The 18,387-nt window shown below is 43.0% G+C and overlaps 1 protein-coding gene across 1 annotated transcript in view; it reads right to left on the bottom strand.

Moving 5' to 3' along the window:
• Window positions 1-46: 46 nt before the first annotated feature.
• Window positions 47-18,387, bottom strand: part of LOC128413942 (prosaposin-like) — a 40,985-nt gene continuing 22,644 nt past the window's right edge. The window contains exons 3-15 of the mRNA XM_053388510.1: window positions 17,011-17,085; window positions 15,419-15,544; window positions 13,843-14,040; window positions 10,762-10,908; window positions 9,523-9,582; window positions 8,777-8,782; window positions 7,788-7,901; window positions 6,469-6,564; window positions 4,750-4,933; window positions 4,039-4,220; window positions 3,407-3,487; window positions 2,325-2,426; window positions 47-1,647 (exon numbers count right to left, since the gene is read on the bottom strand). Of these exons, the coding sequence (XP_053244485.1) occupies window positions 1,612-1,647; window positions 2,325-2,426; window positions 3,407-3,487; window positions 4,039-4,220; window positions 4,750-4,933; window positions 6,469-6,564; window positions 7,788-7,901; window positions 8,777-8,782; window positions 9,523-9,582; window positions 10,762-10,908; window positions 13,843-14,040; window positions 15,419-15,544; window positions 17,011-17,085 (1,407 nt within the window). The 3' untranslated portion in view covers window positions 47-1,611. The remainder of the gene's footprint in view (window positions 1,648-2,324; window positions 2,427-3,406; window positions 3,488-4,038; window positions 4,221-4,749; window positions 4,934-6,468; window positions 6,565-7,787; window positions 7,902-8,776; window positions 8,783-9,522; window positions 9,583-10,761; window positions 10,909-13,842; window positions 14,041-15,418; window positions 15,545-17,010; window positions 17,086-18,387) is intronic.

The following is an 18,387-nucleotide window of genomic DNA, read 5'->3' as shown; positions in this document are numbered from 1 at the left end:
TTACAACAGGTCACTATGTTTGCTTAACAAAAACCAAGAGTCAGTGTCAAATATGTAAGAATTGTTTAATGTTTCTTAACTACAGAAGCATTGGTAAAATGCTCATTATAATGTTCTTTTGGAATAACTGGATAATTTCTCAGCATGTATATTGAACAGGTTCACACACAGGTAAGTATGAAACACAGGAGCTTCATTACTTAGAACAGCTATGTAGACATGGGAATTGTGCCTTGCGAAAACAACAACAATTATTCATCTCTGCATCACTGTACCTGTTAAATTTTATCTTTTGCTTACCAACAACTATGGCATCTGCATGGCTTTCAAGCGTCATTAGTGCTCTCATATGTTGCTCTAATTGCAAGCTGCAACAAGAGTCAATGGCTTTGGAATTGATATTTAGACACTTTCTGATAAATGTCATATTGAGGTGTAGAGCAAAGACGCTATTGCTTAATGCTGCCTGTTCTATATTATCCTGAGCACTTGCCGCTACTCCAGAAGTACAGCGAAACCACAATTAAAATTACTTGTTCCTTAGTTCGTAGGTCAGCACTCAACCCACCCATTGGTAAGTAACAGCCATGGATTTATGTGCTAATTAGTCTAAAATTCAGTCTACCTAACTACACCAATCCAGCAAGGGAGTAAGCAAACCACTGATCATGCAAATTGTTTTGTGTCCTGCACCTATTTAACCATTTAATCAGCCTTTCATGCCGATTATGATACATATCCCTTTGAGGACCCTAGCTGCTGCATTCAGAAAGAACAGGGTTAGGTACATGTGTGTCTCCCAAATAGGAAAGGATGAACTGACACCAAGTTTAAGTTCTATAGGTAAAAGTACCCAATAACTGCCTGTGCTTAACATGAGCAAATGGGTAGCCCCTTTTCTTCGCGACTTTGTTTCTGTCTACACCAGAAATTTAAGAGACCTGAAATCCCTCCATATAATTAAAATTATTGTGCCAGTTGACCTGTCTTAAAGAAAATTCTAAGCATCTCCAGGTAAAAAGAATCTCAAATAACAAGACTGGGAAAATATATTTGTTTGAAGCAGTGCTGCTGCCAGAGTAGACAGTGGACTAAGTGGCCCAACAGTCTGATTGGCTGTTCCCAGCACCCCTTGAAGAAAAGCAATGAAATATTAAAACAGTTTAAATGTATAGTATAGTTGTACCTTAAAAGGCTAGCTAGACAAGGAAGGTATTGGAAATCTGAAAATGCCAACTTAAGCAGCCAGTTTTGCTATGATCGTAACACAATTTACCCATTTTAAAACAAGAGTCTTACCAAAATTCTCAGCTATTCAAATAAAATCCCACCACAGCCTTTTTCTTCCCTACCCATGTCACTTCCCCACCATGGATCTAAAAGTAAAACTAAATGTATGGTAATTCAGAGCATCACAAGCAAAGGAAACATTCCCCCTGCTTTTTTCTTTTTCAGCAGTATAGCCACCCAACGGACAGCCACACTGCAGAAGTGTGAAAGGAAGGTGTGGTTCTGCCAGTGTTTAGACATTTCACCATTTCCCACCCGGCCAAATTCCAGGGTGCATTCAGTAAAACCACAGCCAACATTCTTCCACTGGCAAGGCTTCCTCTAGTTCCATATATGGCGCTTGCAGTATTCAGTGGCCTATGGGGAAAAGAGAGGAAGACTCAAGGAAGGCCATTCTCCATTCATAGCACAACTCATAAGAAAATGGGCTTATATAGGGAAAACAGGAACTTCAGAGTATCTAAGATTTCCTATTCATCTTGCTGTCAACTAAGCTCACACCAGGGATCAGGAACCTGAAGCCCTTCAGATGCCATAAGATTCTGAACACAGAGACAATGCCAATACAGCTACATACCTGGATGTGCATAATGGTGTTCATCCAGTCCCATTGATAGGGAGTGAATGCATATCCCTACTGCAAGATTGCTAGATACACAGCTACAGGTGGATAAGCACTTGGAAGCAGAACGAGTTAATTTAATCTGACCTATCGGAGCTGTGTAACAGTATGTGTCTACTACTTATTACAACTGCACACAAATTTTAAACATATTCCCCCAATCCTATATTCCACATCACTAATATGCACCTAGATCTTCTGTAGCACAGAGGATTTTCGTTTCAAAGACAATTGCCTTCCTTAGAGTCATTTCACCTGCTCCTATTTCGGTCATCGGGTCACATTCCCAGAATTGTATGCTGCAAAGAGTGCTCCCGTTTTTAACTGTGTTCAGTTACTTTTTCTTATCAACTCCATCTCACTGTATTGGAAAGCTTGATATTCCCCTTTTGCCACCACCACCCCTACTTACTTGGCACTGAGCTGCAGTCTCTGCGTTCTTGCACCAGTAGCTAGGGCCCCGGACACAAACTTCCATGCCCACAAGGTGGGACGAGGGGCAGGCTCCTATTTTCTGTGGGGCAGAAAGAGTACAAAAAGGGACCATTACACCTATGCAGAATCAGCCTCCTTTCTTAACTGCTCCACGCTCCTTTTTAAGTTCCCCAAAGCCTCCTTCAACTTGACATTGCTCCCCACTTCTCAAAGCAGGCGGTAAGACTCAGGGTAGCTCTAGGGCCGCCTGTGGCCCTCAGCAGGGTAGCCAAAAAGGGGGGACATGGGTATGTGTAAAGTTTGCAGATGCTCATTTATGTGGACGTTCAGAAGGAACCACTATAATTTAAAAAGAACTATGAGATGTCTCACCATGGTGGGGGAACATTGTGACCTGTGTTGCCTGCTCAGTCTTGCTAGCCAGGTGCTAACTAGGAGGGCAGCTTCAAGGTACTTGCTGCTCTTCTTTCCTAGGTTTTCTTTAAAAAAATATATATTTGGACTGGGCAGCTGTTCAAATAAAGGACCCTTTTCAAAAAGAGGGCTGCCCTTTCTGTAAAGACTGATTTTCAAAAGGGCCATCTGCCAGCTATTTGACTTCTGGCAAGGATGATCGGCCCCTCCCCTGGAAGCTTGCTGTGCAAGAAGGGAGAGAGAAAAAGTGGGTGGTAGAAAGAGAGCGTGACATGGGGTTGTCCTACCCACCAAATTACCCCCAACAGGTGGGAAGGGGCTTTTCTGCCCCCTGTTTCACAGCAAGGATGCAATGTGTAGCCCCGTCCAACAATCATCAGGACCAATGGTCAGGGATGATGGGAGCTGGAGTCCATCCACAGGTCACCCACCCATGTTTTACAGGTTCAGTTTCCTTGTGAATAGTGAGACTATTGGATATTTATGGGATTTTTGTGGTTTTGTTTTTTGCAAAGAAATAACAGTGCAATTGTATATGCATGTCAGAAGAAATATCCCAGGTAAACATATCCATTGGATTGCGGACAAAGCTGTTTGCCAGAGATCTCGCTCAAGAATGAGCAATTACTTTAGAACATGACTTACAGCACACACAAAGGTTGGCTCCATGACCTGCACCAGGAGGCGGACAGCAGCTGGCTCATATTGCACCACGAGTTGATCACACTGTAATAAAAAAAAAAACAAGTTAAAGTGATTCTCAGCCTTTCTCCTATGTACAGCCCCCCAAGAGTGCAACTGGGTCTAAATCTTTTGCTTTCTGGATTTAATTGATTAAGCTGAATTTGCAGGGGCTCAGGACAGGTGGAATGCTCCCTAAGGAACCTCATTAGTCTTATCCAAGCCGTCTTCATTTCTACAAAACTCCTAAACAGGCAGCTCTCTTTGGTTATGACTATGTCAAAAAATATTTGGAAGTTCTGCCCAAGAAGTAACTTCTGTATCTGCTTCAAATTTTTTACTATGAGCAAAATTTGGTGGCAACACTAAAAAAGGGGGGGACACAACATTTGCTTCAGATGCATTTCAAACTAGAAGTAATTAAAGAAGATAATATTTCTTCTGGCTTGCAGGATAAAGCTTCTATGTAGCTAAACCAGTACAATGCCCGCCACTTTTGGCAGGAAGACAAGGCGGAGATCTTCAGCTCCTTGACCTCCTCTCTCCTTTTAGAACACTTTGATCTCCCTTTCACAATAGTCATTTGGCATACTTACGGGATACACCAAAGCTTCTGGCAGCAACTGGCAACCCTTAGAAAGCATATTTCCAATCTGTTCTTGCGTTTGATTCTTTTCCAGCTCTTGATCAACATATGTAACGATGAGTGTACACACATGGCAGACTTCACTTTCGCTGGGTTTGGTTGGTTTCAATCCTTCTTCCAGAGCTTCCCTCTCTGAGGAGAAACAAAGTTTGGGAGTTATCAACCTGGAAAGATTACTTTTTTATATATACTATTTTTTATTGCAAATTGTTATTACTCTTTTTACACTGAATGCCTCCTGAATGCAGCTCTTAACAAAAGTTAAAACCACCCATTAAAAACACAGAAGCAATGAAGCAATATAAATTAGGACAAAAGAGAAACCAACTATAAAAACAGAAACTAGCAAAGGCAGATGGAAACGCATCGTCCATTGAATGCTCAGGAGAACAAGATGGTTTTTTGTCTGGTGCCTAAAGGCTGAAGGTAGGTGGCAGCCACTTGTCTTTGGGAAGAGCATTCAATCATAATTGGGGTAACATGACCAAGGCAGCCACATCTCTGGTCTAACCTCAGAATGTTAGAAATCTTGTCAGACTGACAAGAAATCTTGTAAGACCAGGCAAGTTGATATAGGAGCAGGTCATTGCAAGGTCATTGCAACCCCCGCCCCACACCCAGGCCACATAACATGACAGTGCAAGCAAATGCCATTACCTACCAAAGCTCAAAGAGATATCTCTGGGGCAAAGTCTAATCCTCATGCACACAGCTTCAGGTTTAGTTGCATCCAGGAGCATGTAGAGAATAGCCTTTCCATAAGAATCAACAAGGTCTTTGCATTGGTCCAGGATTTCATGGGGCAGTATATAGCAGACTTTCCCCATCTGGTGGACTATTTCTTGCTGAAACATAAAAGCAGAAAGGTATGCTAAGGAGGAAGATGGAACTTATTCTGTAGTCGGTGCTAACAAGGAAGGAGATGTCAATTACTGGCAGGAGCAAGCCAGCCAACAGTAAATCACCGTGGGCAGGTGAACTTAACTCTTTCTTAGAAAAACAGGATCTGCACAGGAGTGCCAGGCCTAATGAGCACAGCAACTCTTATTCAGTAGGCCTTGCCCCTATGAGGCAGTTTCAAGGACTGAAGGTCCCCACCTTCCCACAGCTGCCTAAGTCCTCTCCTCTCCAGTGTTTTCCCCCAAGCAATCTGAGACGATGCCTTTGTGAAACTAACTTCTCTTCCCTCTTCATACCTCTCCAGGTTCTGGGATACCAGATGGGAAGGGAGGTTGTCACACCAGGAGGCGTAGACCCCCATGCCTCTTCACCAGCCTGACATACTTCTGCATCTTTGCCTCCCTCACACCTCTCTCCTGCTTCAGCTTCTACCTCTGATTCTGGACGTCTCTGCCACAAATACCGTATTTTTTGCTCTATAAGACTCACTTTTTCCCTCCTAAAAAGTAAGGGGAAATATGTGTGTGCGTCTTATGGAGCGAATGCAGGCTGTGCAGCTATCCCAGAAGCCAGAACAGCAAGAGGGTTTGCTGCTTTCGCTGCGCAGTGATCCCTCTTGTTGTTCTGGCTTCTGAAATTCAGAATCTTTTTTTTCTTGTTTTCCCCCTCCAAAAACTAGGTGCGTCTTATGGTCTGGTGCGTCTTACAGAGCGAAAAATACGGTACTTCCTGCTCACTCAGCCTTGTTACCTCTTCAGCTTCTGACACCTCCTCCTCCCCCCCCCCATTTGCTCCCTCTGACCTCTCATTGTTGTCCCACCACCAATCCCCAGGCTCTGAGCCTTCTTCCCTAGGGGGTTCCCCAGCGGGTTCCTCCCAAATTCCTCTGCATCAAACCAGTCCATGACCTTTATGAAAAGCAGGAGGAGAAGTTACTGTCAATCTTAGTAACTGAACAAAGGTGACCACAGCAAAGGAGATATGGGGTCCTTTTGAGAGTTGGGTAGAAGGAGGTCATGTTGACAGGTGCAGTTTCCCATGCAGACGTAAGAAAAGCTGCACCTGCATGAACTCCCTTTTCTGGTAATAAGAGACAAACTGAGACAGGCAGTTTCCTCAGTTGTTCCTCTCCTTCTATGCAGCCCTCTAATGTTTCAACTAGTCCCCTCCCAACCCATGTTTCCATATCAAGTGCTGATGAAAGGCATCCTATAAGTTTGAAATGAGACCTTCATTCAACTTCTCATAATGAGGAAACCAAGAGTTTAGATTCCTGCATTGCAGGAGGTTGAACCAGATGATCTTTGGGGTCTCTTCCAACTCTACGATTCTACAATACTAGGCAGTGCTCTCACATCCCAACTTCCCTCGCAGTAGCAGTGGTGCAGGCCTCCAAAAGTGGGAAAAACCTCCAAAGAGAGCCCCCTCCCGAACCCTCCGCCATCACCCGATAGATGACAATAGGTTTCCTCAGCCTTACTTCTGTGACATTCTCCTCCATCATGCCCTCTGCAATGGTTACTATTTTCTTGCATAAACCACACGCAAACTCAGGGCTTTGGGCATTTGATGTTTTCTGCCAGATTAAAGAAAAGAACAACAACAAGAAGAAATCAAGCACAGCTTTCAAGGACAAGCAACAGTAGAATACTAAAACATTGTTAACTCAAGCTTAGCCAAAATAACATTTTCTGTGGAATGCAGCAAACCCCCTTTTTCAGTGATCACTTTGGAAAAGTGCGCAAAAAACCCCTGCCTATTCAAGGAAGCAATGCCTTCATTCTGAATCAACTTCATTTGCCTTCAGTGACCTCAGCATGAAGCCAAACCTAACTGGCTACATAAGGCAGTGACATTGTCCAGTTCATGGAATGTTCTTATCTGTCTGGGATCAGCCATGTAGAACAAACTGTCCAGATTTTCAACCGGCATTCTTTTTACACTGAAATTATGTCACATATGATTGACTACCTAATTTCATGATGTCACCCCATTTACGTAGTGATCCCTAGTTGGCTAGGATTCTCCATGTGATTTGGGAACAGTAAACAGAAGGAAAACAAATTGTGCCAAAGCAGCAGCAAATGGGGGGGGGGGCTGTACCAAAAAAAGGTGGAAAACATGCAGAAATATCCCCAGAAAGAATGCCAGATATATCCCCAGAAAAGGCATGACTTTTCAAACAGCCACTTTAAAAATAATACGCGCAATTCATCTAAAATTTTCTGAATTCACTGGGGAGCCTTTGCTTAAATATTTCCTATTGAAATCAATAGAATTTAAAAGTTGGATTGTGCCAGTTAAAGAGAGATGAGTCACAGTGAAGTAAATGAGAATATGCATTGCAGGGGGTTGGACTAGATGATCCTAGTGGTCCCTTCCAATTCTATGATTTAATGCCCATGCAAAGAATCTCCCAGACAGGGGCCACCCATTAACTCTTTTGCTAAGGATGTGCAGACCCTGGAAAAGGTACACAAATCTTATTAAAAACAATTGCAATTCTCCTGCTTTTCCTCAGGGGGAGTTTCAAAATTCTGCATGAAAGTTGCTTTTGGCAAAATTCAGTGTCTCCCTAGTGTTGATGTGCAGGTTAACACTGCTAAAAATTCATATCGAAACTCATTTTTCGCCCTTTGATATTCCTCTGATGTTTGCCACGCAGGAGTCTCCAGAGCCTCATTGCATTTGACTTTAGGCACAAATAAATTCAGCAGCTACTCTGCTCTGCCCATCTTGCAATGCTCTCAGCCTCTGCCTGCCCCCTGGCAGAGCAGGAGGGGGCTCTTCTGCTCTTACCTCTACAGATTCCGATACTGTAGACAAGTCATCAAGGGGTTTAGCTGGCAGTAATGCATGAAAAGGCTCGGGTTTTTCAGAGTCACAGAAGGCGCCACAGACAGTCTTTGATTGCTGAAAGAGGAGAAAAAAGTTCCATTGGACAACAAATCTCGTTTTCTCTTCCTACCATAAATTAGCACGGAGCTACAGGAAGGTTGTGGATGTTGTCTGAGGGGAACGGGGGAGGGATCCCACATCATACTGGACAAAACCCTCCCTTTGCTAAGGTTACCTATGCCTTCACATGCCACAGGTAAATGAAGAAGGAAACTGTGATTGTGATATTTGTATGCACCCACCCACAACATCATTGGGCAAGTGTGGATAAAACACACACCCTTGTCAGGACCAACTAGATCTGTTTTCAAATGGAAATCTACAATGAGCTTTTATTTTCAGAATGAAACCAGTTTCACAAGAGGTGCTTTTCAGGAGCAAAAAATATGGAATAGCTTAGGGTTGCCATACGTCCAGATTTTCCCGGACATGTCCGGGATTTCAGTGATGGAATTAGCATCTGGGGGGGATTTTGGTAAATCGTCAAAATGTCCAGGTTTTTAAAAAGCTCAACAACTTTTTGTGTCTGGATTTTTACTTCTTGAAATATGGCAACCCTACAATAGTTCTAGAATGTATGTGGAGTGCATTCTGTAGAAAAAGCAAGGATTCTATTGATCCTAGAACAAAAGGTGTGTATGCAGCCTTAAGAGTGGCTGGGGAAACCCAGCCAGATGGGTGGGGAATAAATAATATTTTTTTAAAATAAAATTATTATAAGCTTCACTTCTCCAGTTGGCATTAAAAGCAGGATATATAAAAACTGCCGTTGTGATCAACCTCCCTTTCAACCTCCAAGTTCCCTTCTGTCAAGCAAAGGTGGTTTCAATTGTCCAACCCACAAATTATCAGCAAGAGTTGACCTAGAAATGAAAAACATTCTCACGTACCTCCTCCTGTGATCAGCAAAAGGTCAATCGAATTGTGAAGTGGGGAGGGGGAGAAAACCAATAGTTAAAATCATGAGAAAATAATTCAGAGAGTAAATCCTACAGCCTGAACTAGCTAATCCACAAACTCGCCCACCCGATAGCATCATGTTGCAAAACTAGCTGTGTAAACTTTCCTTGTCCAACAACTTTGTTTAGTGTAACAGGTGCTTTTCATGGGCCTATTCATGCTATCATGAATTAGAAGGTGCAATTCTTCCACAAAGGCAAAGTCTCCCACTCCCAGAAGTCAAAGCAGAGCTGCTCTCAAACTTAAGACGTGAAATGAAGTATTTGCCATTCTGGATATGGCTTCATTGCCTGAATGATAATGTCTAGTCACACTGCTGCCTTGGGATAAAGGTCAGCAACTGGAACCCCCCTGGAACAAATCTGGCCTCCAGAAGGGGGAGCATCCTGTCATATTAATCTCCCCACTCCTGGACAGCATTTGACAAACTAAGCTCTGGACTTCAAACCTTGTTCCCACTATGCATGTTAATTGTACCCAGATCTCCTGATACTTGCTTTCCTATGTCAGTATGTAATGCCTTATACAAAAAATGATCAATCACATGTCTAGAATATCTTACAAGCCTGAATTCAGATATTACAATGCTTTTGCTGTCGTAAAATTGGCCCTGAAGTGATGATGCTTCTCTGCCTGGAAAAGGCTAGAGTGTAAATGTCTGCCTCAATCAACTTACCAATAGATGTGTCAGCAATCGGACAAAAACATGTGAATACTCAAAGGCATATTTCTTGCACTGTGGAGGGAAGGGGGCGGGGAGAGAAACAGCTTCAATAATTACTAACCAGATCAATCCATTAATTTCACCCACACCCAACTTGAAGAACTCCATGCTATCTCCGGAGCATGCAAAATTCTCACGCCCCTTTTTGTTTCAAAATGCTCATAGGAGCAACCCTTTCAAACTTGATCAAAGATATACAGTACAACAGAGGAACTGCCAGGACCAGTTGTTGCCTAAGACCCAGCACCTTGCCTTACTTAGTGACACAGAGCTCAGCAGGGCATTTTCTGCTTGGACTTCTTTCGTTCTTGTGACTGAGGACTTATTTCAAACTACTGCTGGTCACACCAAGGAAAACTTATTCATATGAAACGACTTGCGGCTCGTGTCACACTTAAATTGGGCTGCAGTTCCTATGCATACAATGCTGCCTTCACACAGGAACCAGCAACCTGATTTAATGAGATATCAGGTATTTCTAAGCCCTGATGGGTAAACTGTTCTTCCACAAACTCCACATCACTTTTAAATCACAGTTTGGGTGGAACGAAGTGAACCACTGACAGCTGAAATGGGGAACCTGTAGCCCTCCAAGTGTTGTCGGACACCCATTAGCCCCTAGGCAGCATGGTCTCAGTGGTCAAAGATGTGGAGAGTTTAGTCCAGCAGCAAGTTAGCCACTCCAAGTGTATGAGGATGGTTTGATTTCAAATGGTGTTCTAATTTAACCTGAATTGGAGAGCCAAATTATTATGTAATTATTCCTCTGCGACTTCAGATATATATATGCAAGGAAGGTCACTTCTTTCCCCAGTTAATCTGTTACAGTACTTGGAAAACTTAAATGTGTGACCACAGGCTGAGGGACAACATGTGAAACAAGACATAAGAAATATAGTTGTATAGATCCATCCTTTGATTACCAGATGACAGACACCAGTCCTGAATATATATATATATAATGTCTGTTTTTCAGAAGCCTATCCACTGATTTTTTTTTCTCTAAAGAAAAACTCATTTAAACAAAACTGGCACTGCTGTTCAAAAATACGTCCTCTTCCCTTTGTGGTGCTGTCAGTGAAAATCTCCAGGTAGGGAAGCTCCTCGTTGTTGCCAAACATATTCCATGTGTCTTTATTGGCACAATGGATATCTCCTCATCATTAGTGTGAAGCAATAAAATCCAGTTACCTCATTTACCAAGTCAGACCCCAGGCGTTCACAGTATTGTTCAGCATAAGAAGCAAAGGACTGGACAAGGAAAGAGCTGCTCTTGAAACCTTCCTTCATTTCAGCAATTACTTGTTGACAGTCTCTGCAAGGATTTTCTTCCTTCTGCTAGGGAATAATAATAATAATAATTAATAATTATTATTAATAATAATTTATTATTTATTCCCCAGCCACTCTAGGCGGCTTCCAACAAAATACCAAAATACAATAGTCTGTTAAACATTAAAAGCTTCCCTAAACACGGCTGCCTTCAGATGTCTTCTAAAAGTCTGGTGGTTGTTGTTCTCTTTGACATCTGGTGGGAGGGCGTTCCACAGGGCGGGTGCCATTACCAAGAAGCCCCTCAGCCTGGTTCCCTGTAACTTGGCTTCTCGCAGCGAGGGAACCTCCAGAAGGCCCTCGGCACTAGACCTCAGTGTCCAGGCAGAACGATGAGGGTGGAGATGTTCCTTCAGGTATACTGAACCGAGGCTGTTTAGGGCTTTAAAGGTCAGCACCGACACTTTGAATTGTGCTCGGAAACGTACTCAGAAAAAATGTTGGAGGGGGAGAAATGAAGGATTGTTAAGACTGTGGCAGGGAGGGAAAAAGTTAAAATTCCACTCCGCTTCCCCAATCGCCCCTAGCACACCCCCACAAACACATGGGTAAGCTTTCAGAGGCTGCTCTGGCTTACCAATGTATTATTATTACTATTATTACTATTATTATTATTTTCCTCACAAAAGCGACCCAAAGTGACCTACAAAAACAGTATAAACACTAAAATCAATTATAACAAACGCAACCAATAGGGTTGCCATACATCTGGAATTTCCCGGACATAGCCAGAATACTGCAGTTGGAAGCAGTGTCTGGGCAGAAATCACAAATGTCCAGGAAAATCCAGATATATGGCAACCCATGTTGGCAGTGTCATTTTTTTCATTAAAATAGCTGAAAAACTCAACACCTTTGGCCCAGAAAAGCTCAACTCTTACGTCCAGATTTTCACTTTTTGAAATATGGCAACCCTAATCCCCAAACACACCTGAACAGATTAAAAAAAACAGGTTTTTCTTACAGATCTCACCTCATTAAAAGAGGCCACAAATACCTGGTAGTTGTTGTTCAAACTAAGATCTAAAAGCCCAGGGAATTCCATTTACATGCAAGTCATTAATGCAACTCATGCTACATCCAATATGGCCCTCTGAGCATGCCTCAAAATCCTGTGCATGATTGCAAAACTCCTTGGAGTGCATTCTACAGTCTGCACAAAAGGGTTGTCTATCCCAGAAGCAGTGTGACATCCCTGACTTATGCCCTGCTTCTGGCATGGAAGATAACTCCTTGAACTGGTGGGCAATTCCCTAGTCTTCCTGTAAGATGGGACTGAGTCTCACCTATAGGCCAAGCCAAAATCCTCTATGAAGTAGGAGCCAGCTACAGTTTAACCCATGGGCAGGCAAACTAAGGCCTGGGGGCCAGATCCAGCCCAATCACCTTCTCAATTCAGCCCGCGGACGGTCTGGGAATCAGAGTGTTTTTACTTGAGTAGAATGTGTCATTTTATTTAAAATGCATCTCTGGGTTATTTGTGGGGCATAGGAATTCATTCATTTTTTCTCCTTCAAAATATAGTCTGGCCCCCCACAAGGTCTGAGGGACAGTGGACTGGCCCCCTGCTGAAAACATTTGCTGACCCCTGGTTTAACCTCTTTCCAAAATGCAATTGCCTTCCCCTGTGGTAGACGTGAAATTCCAGTTCACAGATAGGCTGGTGTGTAGCTTATAGCCAAACTAGGCCTAATGGTGGCAGCCATGTTTGGTGCTCACACATCTGCCCTGATTTGTATACAAAACAGGATGTGTGTGTACATCTTTTTTTCACATCAGAAGCAGGGCAAAGGCTAAGAGCTTTTTTCCTTCCCTATTTTAGCTCCCCTGCAGCCCATCACTTCAGGCATTTTTCTCCCAGCCTGCTACAAAAAAACAAAAAACAGAAGTGGCTGAGCTGGGCTGGACAAAATGAGCCAAAAGCAAAGATCTGAAAGGATGGAGGGGGAGGAATGTGTTGGGTAGGGCATGAGATTACTCACTGCCCTTTTAAAAGCTAAAATTACAGACTCAGCTCATCCCTTCTGTGTTTTGCATCCACTCCTTCCTCCATGAGAAATAAACATTAGCATTATTTTGCTTCTTAGAGAAAGCTCTACTGATAAGCTGCAGTCACACTGTCAGTCTATTCCGGCTTTTTTCCTCAACTACTGTGTGCTGCTGAGGACAAATGTCTTAAAACACAAACCCAGTACGTAAACAGAAAACAAGGCAGTGGATGGATGACTGAGGGAGATGTCATTAAACAAACAACAATTAAGCAAAACAATTTAATTATCAAGGCTTCGTGGGAAGGACGCAGAAGACAGCCTGGGGTTTTTCTATGTTTTTCCTACCACAGCACCTTTCATGGGAGCCAAGGCTTCTCTGTAGTGGCACCCAAGCTATGAAACAGTATTTTTCCCTTTGGTTCTGTGAGCTGCCCAGAGGACCTATGTTGATGGATGCCATATAAAAACTCAGTCAAATCAATAAAATAATGTGCCAATGTAAACAGGCTTCCTTCAAGCCACTTGTCCTCTCACTGTAAAAATGGATAAATAGATGGTGCAAGTGAGGCCTACGCACATTGCAAGCCCTTTGAAGGTTACACATTTGGCAGTGGAGATGTGTCCAAGCCTGAAGGACTCTCAAAAAACAAATTCTCCCCCTCAGAGAATTCTGGGCCCTGTGGTTTATTACAGGTTGCTGGGAATTGTAATCCTGTGATGAGTAAACTACACCGCCCAGAATGTTTTGAGGGGAAGAATGTGCTTTGAAGATAACATGTGTACACAGCCAACGCAAGAAGCAAGCTCTGTGAATCAAAACAGCATCCAGCTCACTCTAGCTGAAGTTGGCAGGGTGTCTCATGGTCTCTGGAGAGAAATTGTTCCTGTCTTTCATGTGTGTGGCTGTTGGAGCAAAGGGAGACAACTCCATCCAAGCTGAATTCCTTACCAGAAACTCAGTTTGGGGCTCATCCTGAGGATAGAGGAGAAGGGGCACGTTAGCTATAAAGGGAGCCAACATTTCGGGGAAATCCGTCATATCAGGCATTCCATTAGAACTGAATGGCTTCTGGAACTTCAGGGCTCCTTCCAAGGGTATCAGATGACTGCATAGCCTGAAGGCACCACATACTATTTCAGGCCTATCCTAGAAAGAGCAACAGAGAGAGAGAGAACGCTGTCAGCCCTTAAAGTGGAGGAAAAGAAATAAAAACACTTGAAAACATTCGTGTGTTTGTCTGTTCCCTTAGGTCTGTCTTGCAGAATTACAAATGTACAGAGTCACTCATAGGAAAGTTTGTACTTGTTAGCTTCTTATTTATTTAATACAGGGCCTTTTTTGTGACAGCACTCACATATATGACATACCAACACTTTTTTCTGCCTATGGCAGCCATTTTGGCTTTGGCACCCATAGCACTTTTATCAATATATGTTTGGCTGTATAATTATAATTATTGTGTGGTTTTTATATTGTGATTTTATGTTGTGAACCACTCAAGAGACCTGCGGGCATAGGGTAGCATACAATTTTTAATAGTAATAGTAATAATATATTGGCACCTATTTTTTTACCCCCAAAATGCACTGGTTTAATATACTACAGAGTCCCTCACCTTGTTAGGGCTACAACAAGAGGCTGTTTATTGATGAACCAGCTAACACGCAACAATTTAGGAAAACAAACTTGTTGATAAACAATCTTTAATTAGGAGCAAGCAGTGAGGTGGCCTAGTTTGCTGGTGATACCAAATTGTTCAGGCTTATTAAAGCAAAAGGATTACAAAAGGACCTCTGCAAACTGAGTGAATAGGCAGTAAAATGGCAAATGCAATTCAATGTAAATATGTGTAAAATGATGCACTTTGGAGCAAAACTATCTGAATTTCACATATACACTCAGGGGGTCTGAACTGGCAATGGCAGACCAGCAACAAGAACTTGGGGTCAATAATAGATTGCTCAATGTATCTGTTGACCCAGTGTCATCTGTTGACCCATGAAAAAGGCAAATTCCACACTGGGGTTCATTAGGAAAGGAATTGAAAATAAATCTGCTGAGATTGTAAACTTATGTTCTTATGAAACTAAACACAAAAACAAGCTAAAGGGTGGAGTCTTGGCTCCAACCCATAATAATTGGAGACAATATTGAACTCTATAATAACTTCCTATTATATTGAGTGGGTGGTGGAAAATATTTACAATTCAACAAGTCTTAGTTTTTAATTAAGAATTCTTTCTGTTCAAAATGGTTGACTCGCAGAAGAAGAAGAAAAGAAATAAATGAGTCTGGTATAAAAGTATTTTCAGAACCAGTGTAAAAAAATAAATCACTATGTTTTGAGTTAAACAAGAATGAAACTAAAAAGCTAGCCTATGAAAACTAATATAAATAAAGCCAACATTATTCATAGCACAGATGCATCCTCAGAGAGGATCCCACACAGTGTGACTGGCTTGGATCTGGTCCGTGTAAGTCATGGTTGAGAGTGTCAGTACCGACAATATCTCAGTCTATTTACCTGCACTTGTTTTCCAAGTTGTACCAGAATGATAACTCCTGTGTCCACCATCTTCTTGCATTGGATTGACCAGTCCTGGAAAGGGAGATACTGGCAACCTTTCTCCAAAAATTGACTGATTCTTTCCTGAGGAAAATAAATGAAAGAAAGAAAGAAAGAAAGAAAGAAAGAAAGAAAGAAAGAAAGAAAGAAGAGGAGCATTATGAGATGGTTTTGTACCAAGTTGCAATATTTTCTGGAAGGGCTGTAGAAATTTATGGAAAGGGGTGGGGAGTCACACTTTGAATGAAGTCTCCACAAGTCCTGTAGCCAAGAGAAAGTGCCATTTTAGCTGAGAGCATTTTAGAATATAAGGAGAGCCTACTGAACAAGGCCAATGGCCCGCATTATCCAGCATTGTGTTCTCACAGAGGCTACGCAGATGCCTGTGGGAAAATCCACAAGCAGGACCAGAGCACAACAACACAATTTATTTCAAGCAAATGGTATGCAGAAGCATTATTGCCTCTGACTGCAAAAGCAGAGCAGAGCTATCGTGGCTAGTTTGACTTTCAGAATTAAAAATGTTTGACTTTCAGATTTCAAAGGGCATTTCAGGGCAATTCAAAAGGTAAGCCTTCCCTCGCTTAATGCTATTTCCCCATGTGAACTATTGCAATGCTCTTTATGTGGGACTGCCTTTGAAAATGGTTCAGAAACTTCAATTAGTGCAGAATGCGGCTGCACAGTTGTTGACAGGTTTGAGAGCAACAGATAATAAGACGCAAATTTTGTTTCAGCTATGTGCCCTGCCTGTATGTTTCTGAGCTTAATTCAAAATGCTGGTTTGGACCTATAAAGCTCTTCAGGGCTCCAATATCTTTCCAAAATACTGCTTCTGGTATGAACCTACCTGGACCCTTAGATCTTTGCCTGAGGCCCTTCTTCAAGTCCCCCCTCTGAGTAAAGCTTGGAGGGTGGTGACAAGAGAAAGGTCTTTTCAGTGGTGGCCCCCATTCTGTGGAATGTGCTCCCCTGCGAGAGACACATGTCAACCTTTGTTGACACATCTTTGGTGGCAGATGCAGACTTACTTTTCCACCTTGGATTTCAATAGACTGAGCTGATATTGTTTTGTTATTAGCTGCCAACGCTTCCTGTGATCGTATGTGGGTTGCTTTTGTTTTATGGTGTAATATATATTTTTTTGTTTTTAACAATGCTGTAAACTGCTTGGAGAGCTCTGGGTAACAAGCAACTAACAATTAATAGTAACAAAAACAACAAGAAGAATATAATAATGATACGTTATGACATTATGGGCTCATACAGTCAAACAGAAATTGCAACACATCTAAAATACTTTCAGTTTATGCCTAGGGTTACCAACATCAGAGCCATCCCCCACCACCAGGGTTTATTATTGGAAGGCAATGATAGACAATAATGTGTCTCTCCACACCTACTGATTTTTGAGAATTAGTCAAAGGCATAACAGACCAGGCTATTTGTGGCAGAGCGGGGGGGGGGGGGGAGAGATACGGTAATTCTGTGTTCTCAGTTGTTCACCAAATGAAGGATGGAAATCCTAGAATCCTCTCCGGAATACTTACATCCGTGGAATTGTCTTGCATGATCTTCGCCATCATTACTGTAACGAGCTTGCACATACCACACTTGAGACTTTTCTGAGAAAGAGAAGAAGGAAATAGTAAAAAATATTATTATTATTATTATGTATCCCAATTCCATTGGCAGAATCCAGCTCAAGAACACCAACTAGTGCAGCATGAGGCTTCCCCCGTCCTGCCCCGAATCAGCTCTAGGGGGTCAGGAGAACCCCAGAGTTGCCCGCAGTGGGGAGGGATTGTCCCACGGAAACCATCGGAAGAGCACAACACTGAATTTGAATTCCTTGCCATATATTTGAAGGACATGAAACCCATAAGACTAGTTTAGTCCTTACATAGCTACAATTCCCAGCACTCTGAACCAACTATAAAAAGGTAAAGGTACCCCTGACCGTTAGGTCTAGTCACGGACGACTCGGGGTTGCACGCTCATCTCACTCTATAGGCCGAGGGAGCCAGCGTACAGCTTCCAGGTCATGTGGCCAGCATGACTAAGTCGCTTCTGGCGAACCAGAGCAGTGCACGGAAACACCGTTTACCTTCCCGCCGGAACATCTACTTGCACTTTGATGTGCTTTCAAACTGCTAGGTGGGCAGGAGCTGGGACCGAGCAACAGGAGCTCACCCTGTCGCGGGGATTCGAACCGCTGACCTTCCAATCAGCAAGCCTGAGAGGCTCAGTGGTTTAGACCACAGTGCCACCCCCGTCCCCGAACCAACTATAATTCCCAGGTTTCAGGTGTTTGTGTGTTTTGCGTGTATGGTGTGTACACAACTAGGTCAGTTGCACTTCATTCCCACTGAAATCAGCGGGACTTCAATTTGAGATGACCTCTTTCTATACGGCTGGTTCAGGATCTAAATCAAGGCAGACCATTGCTTTACCTTGCCCAGCCTGCTCTGTCTGATAGCAGCCATGTGGCCACTGACCCAAAGGTGCATGCAAGGGAATGTACCTAGACACTTATAGAAGCAACACATGCACTTTCCCCCTGAGCTGTATGGTGCAGATAAATAAGGGTTTGAAGCATATGTGCCAATTCCCTGGGGCCCTGGGTACCCGAGCACCCACAAAATTCCCCATGAAGAGGTCGGACACCCACAAATTTCACTGCCAGGGACATGCACACTTCATGGCACCCATGGCCCCGGACACCCACAGTCACGGGGCCAAGCTGGCACTCCGAGGACAGAACCACACTTTAAAGTGTGGCCCTGGTTGAAGCCCCACCAAACACTTCTCCAGTTTGCACTTGTACAGCTTGCCCCTGTCCTGACACAAAGGCATTGCACATTTGTCTGTGCCCTACATTATGCAGCGGCTGGTGCAGGCAAAAAGGGCAGGGTAGAAATATACAA

This window comes from Podarcis raffonei, chromosome 5, assembly GCF_027172205.1.
Source record: "Podarcis raffonei isolate rPodRaf1 chromosome 5, rPodRaf1.pri, whole genome shotgun sequence".
NCBI lineage: Eukaryota > Metazoa > Chordata > Lepidosauria > Squamata > Lacertidae > Podarcis > Podarcis raffonei.
This window is presented reverse-complemented; position numbering and strand designations above follow the sequence as displayed.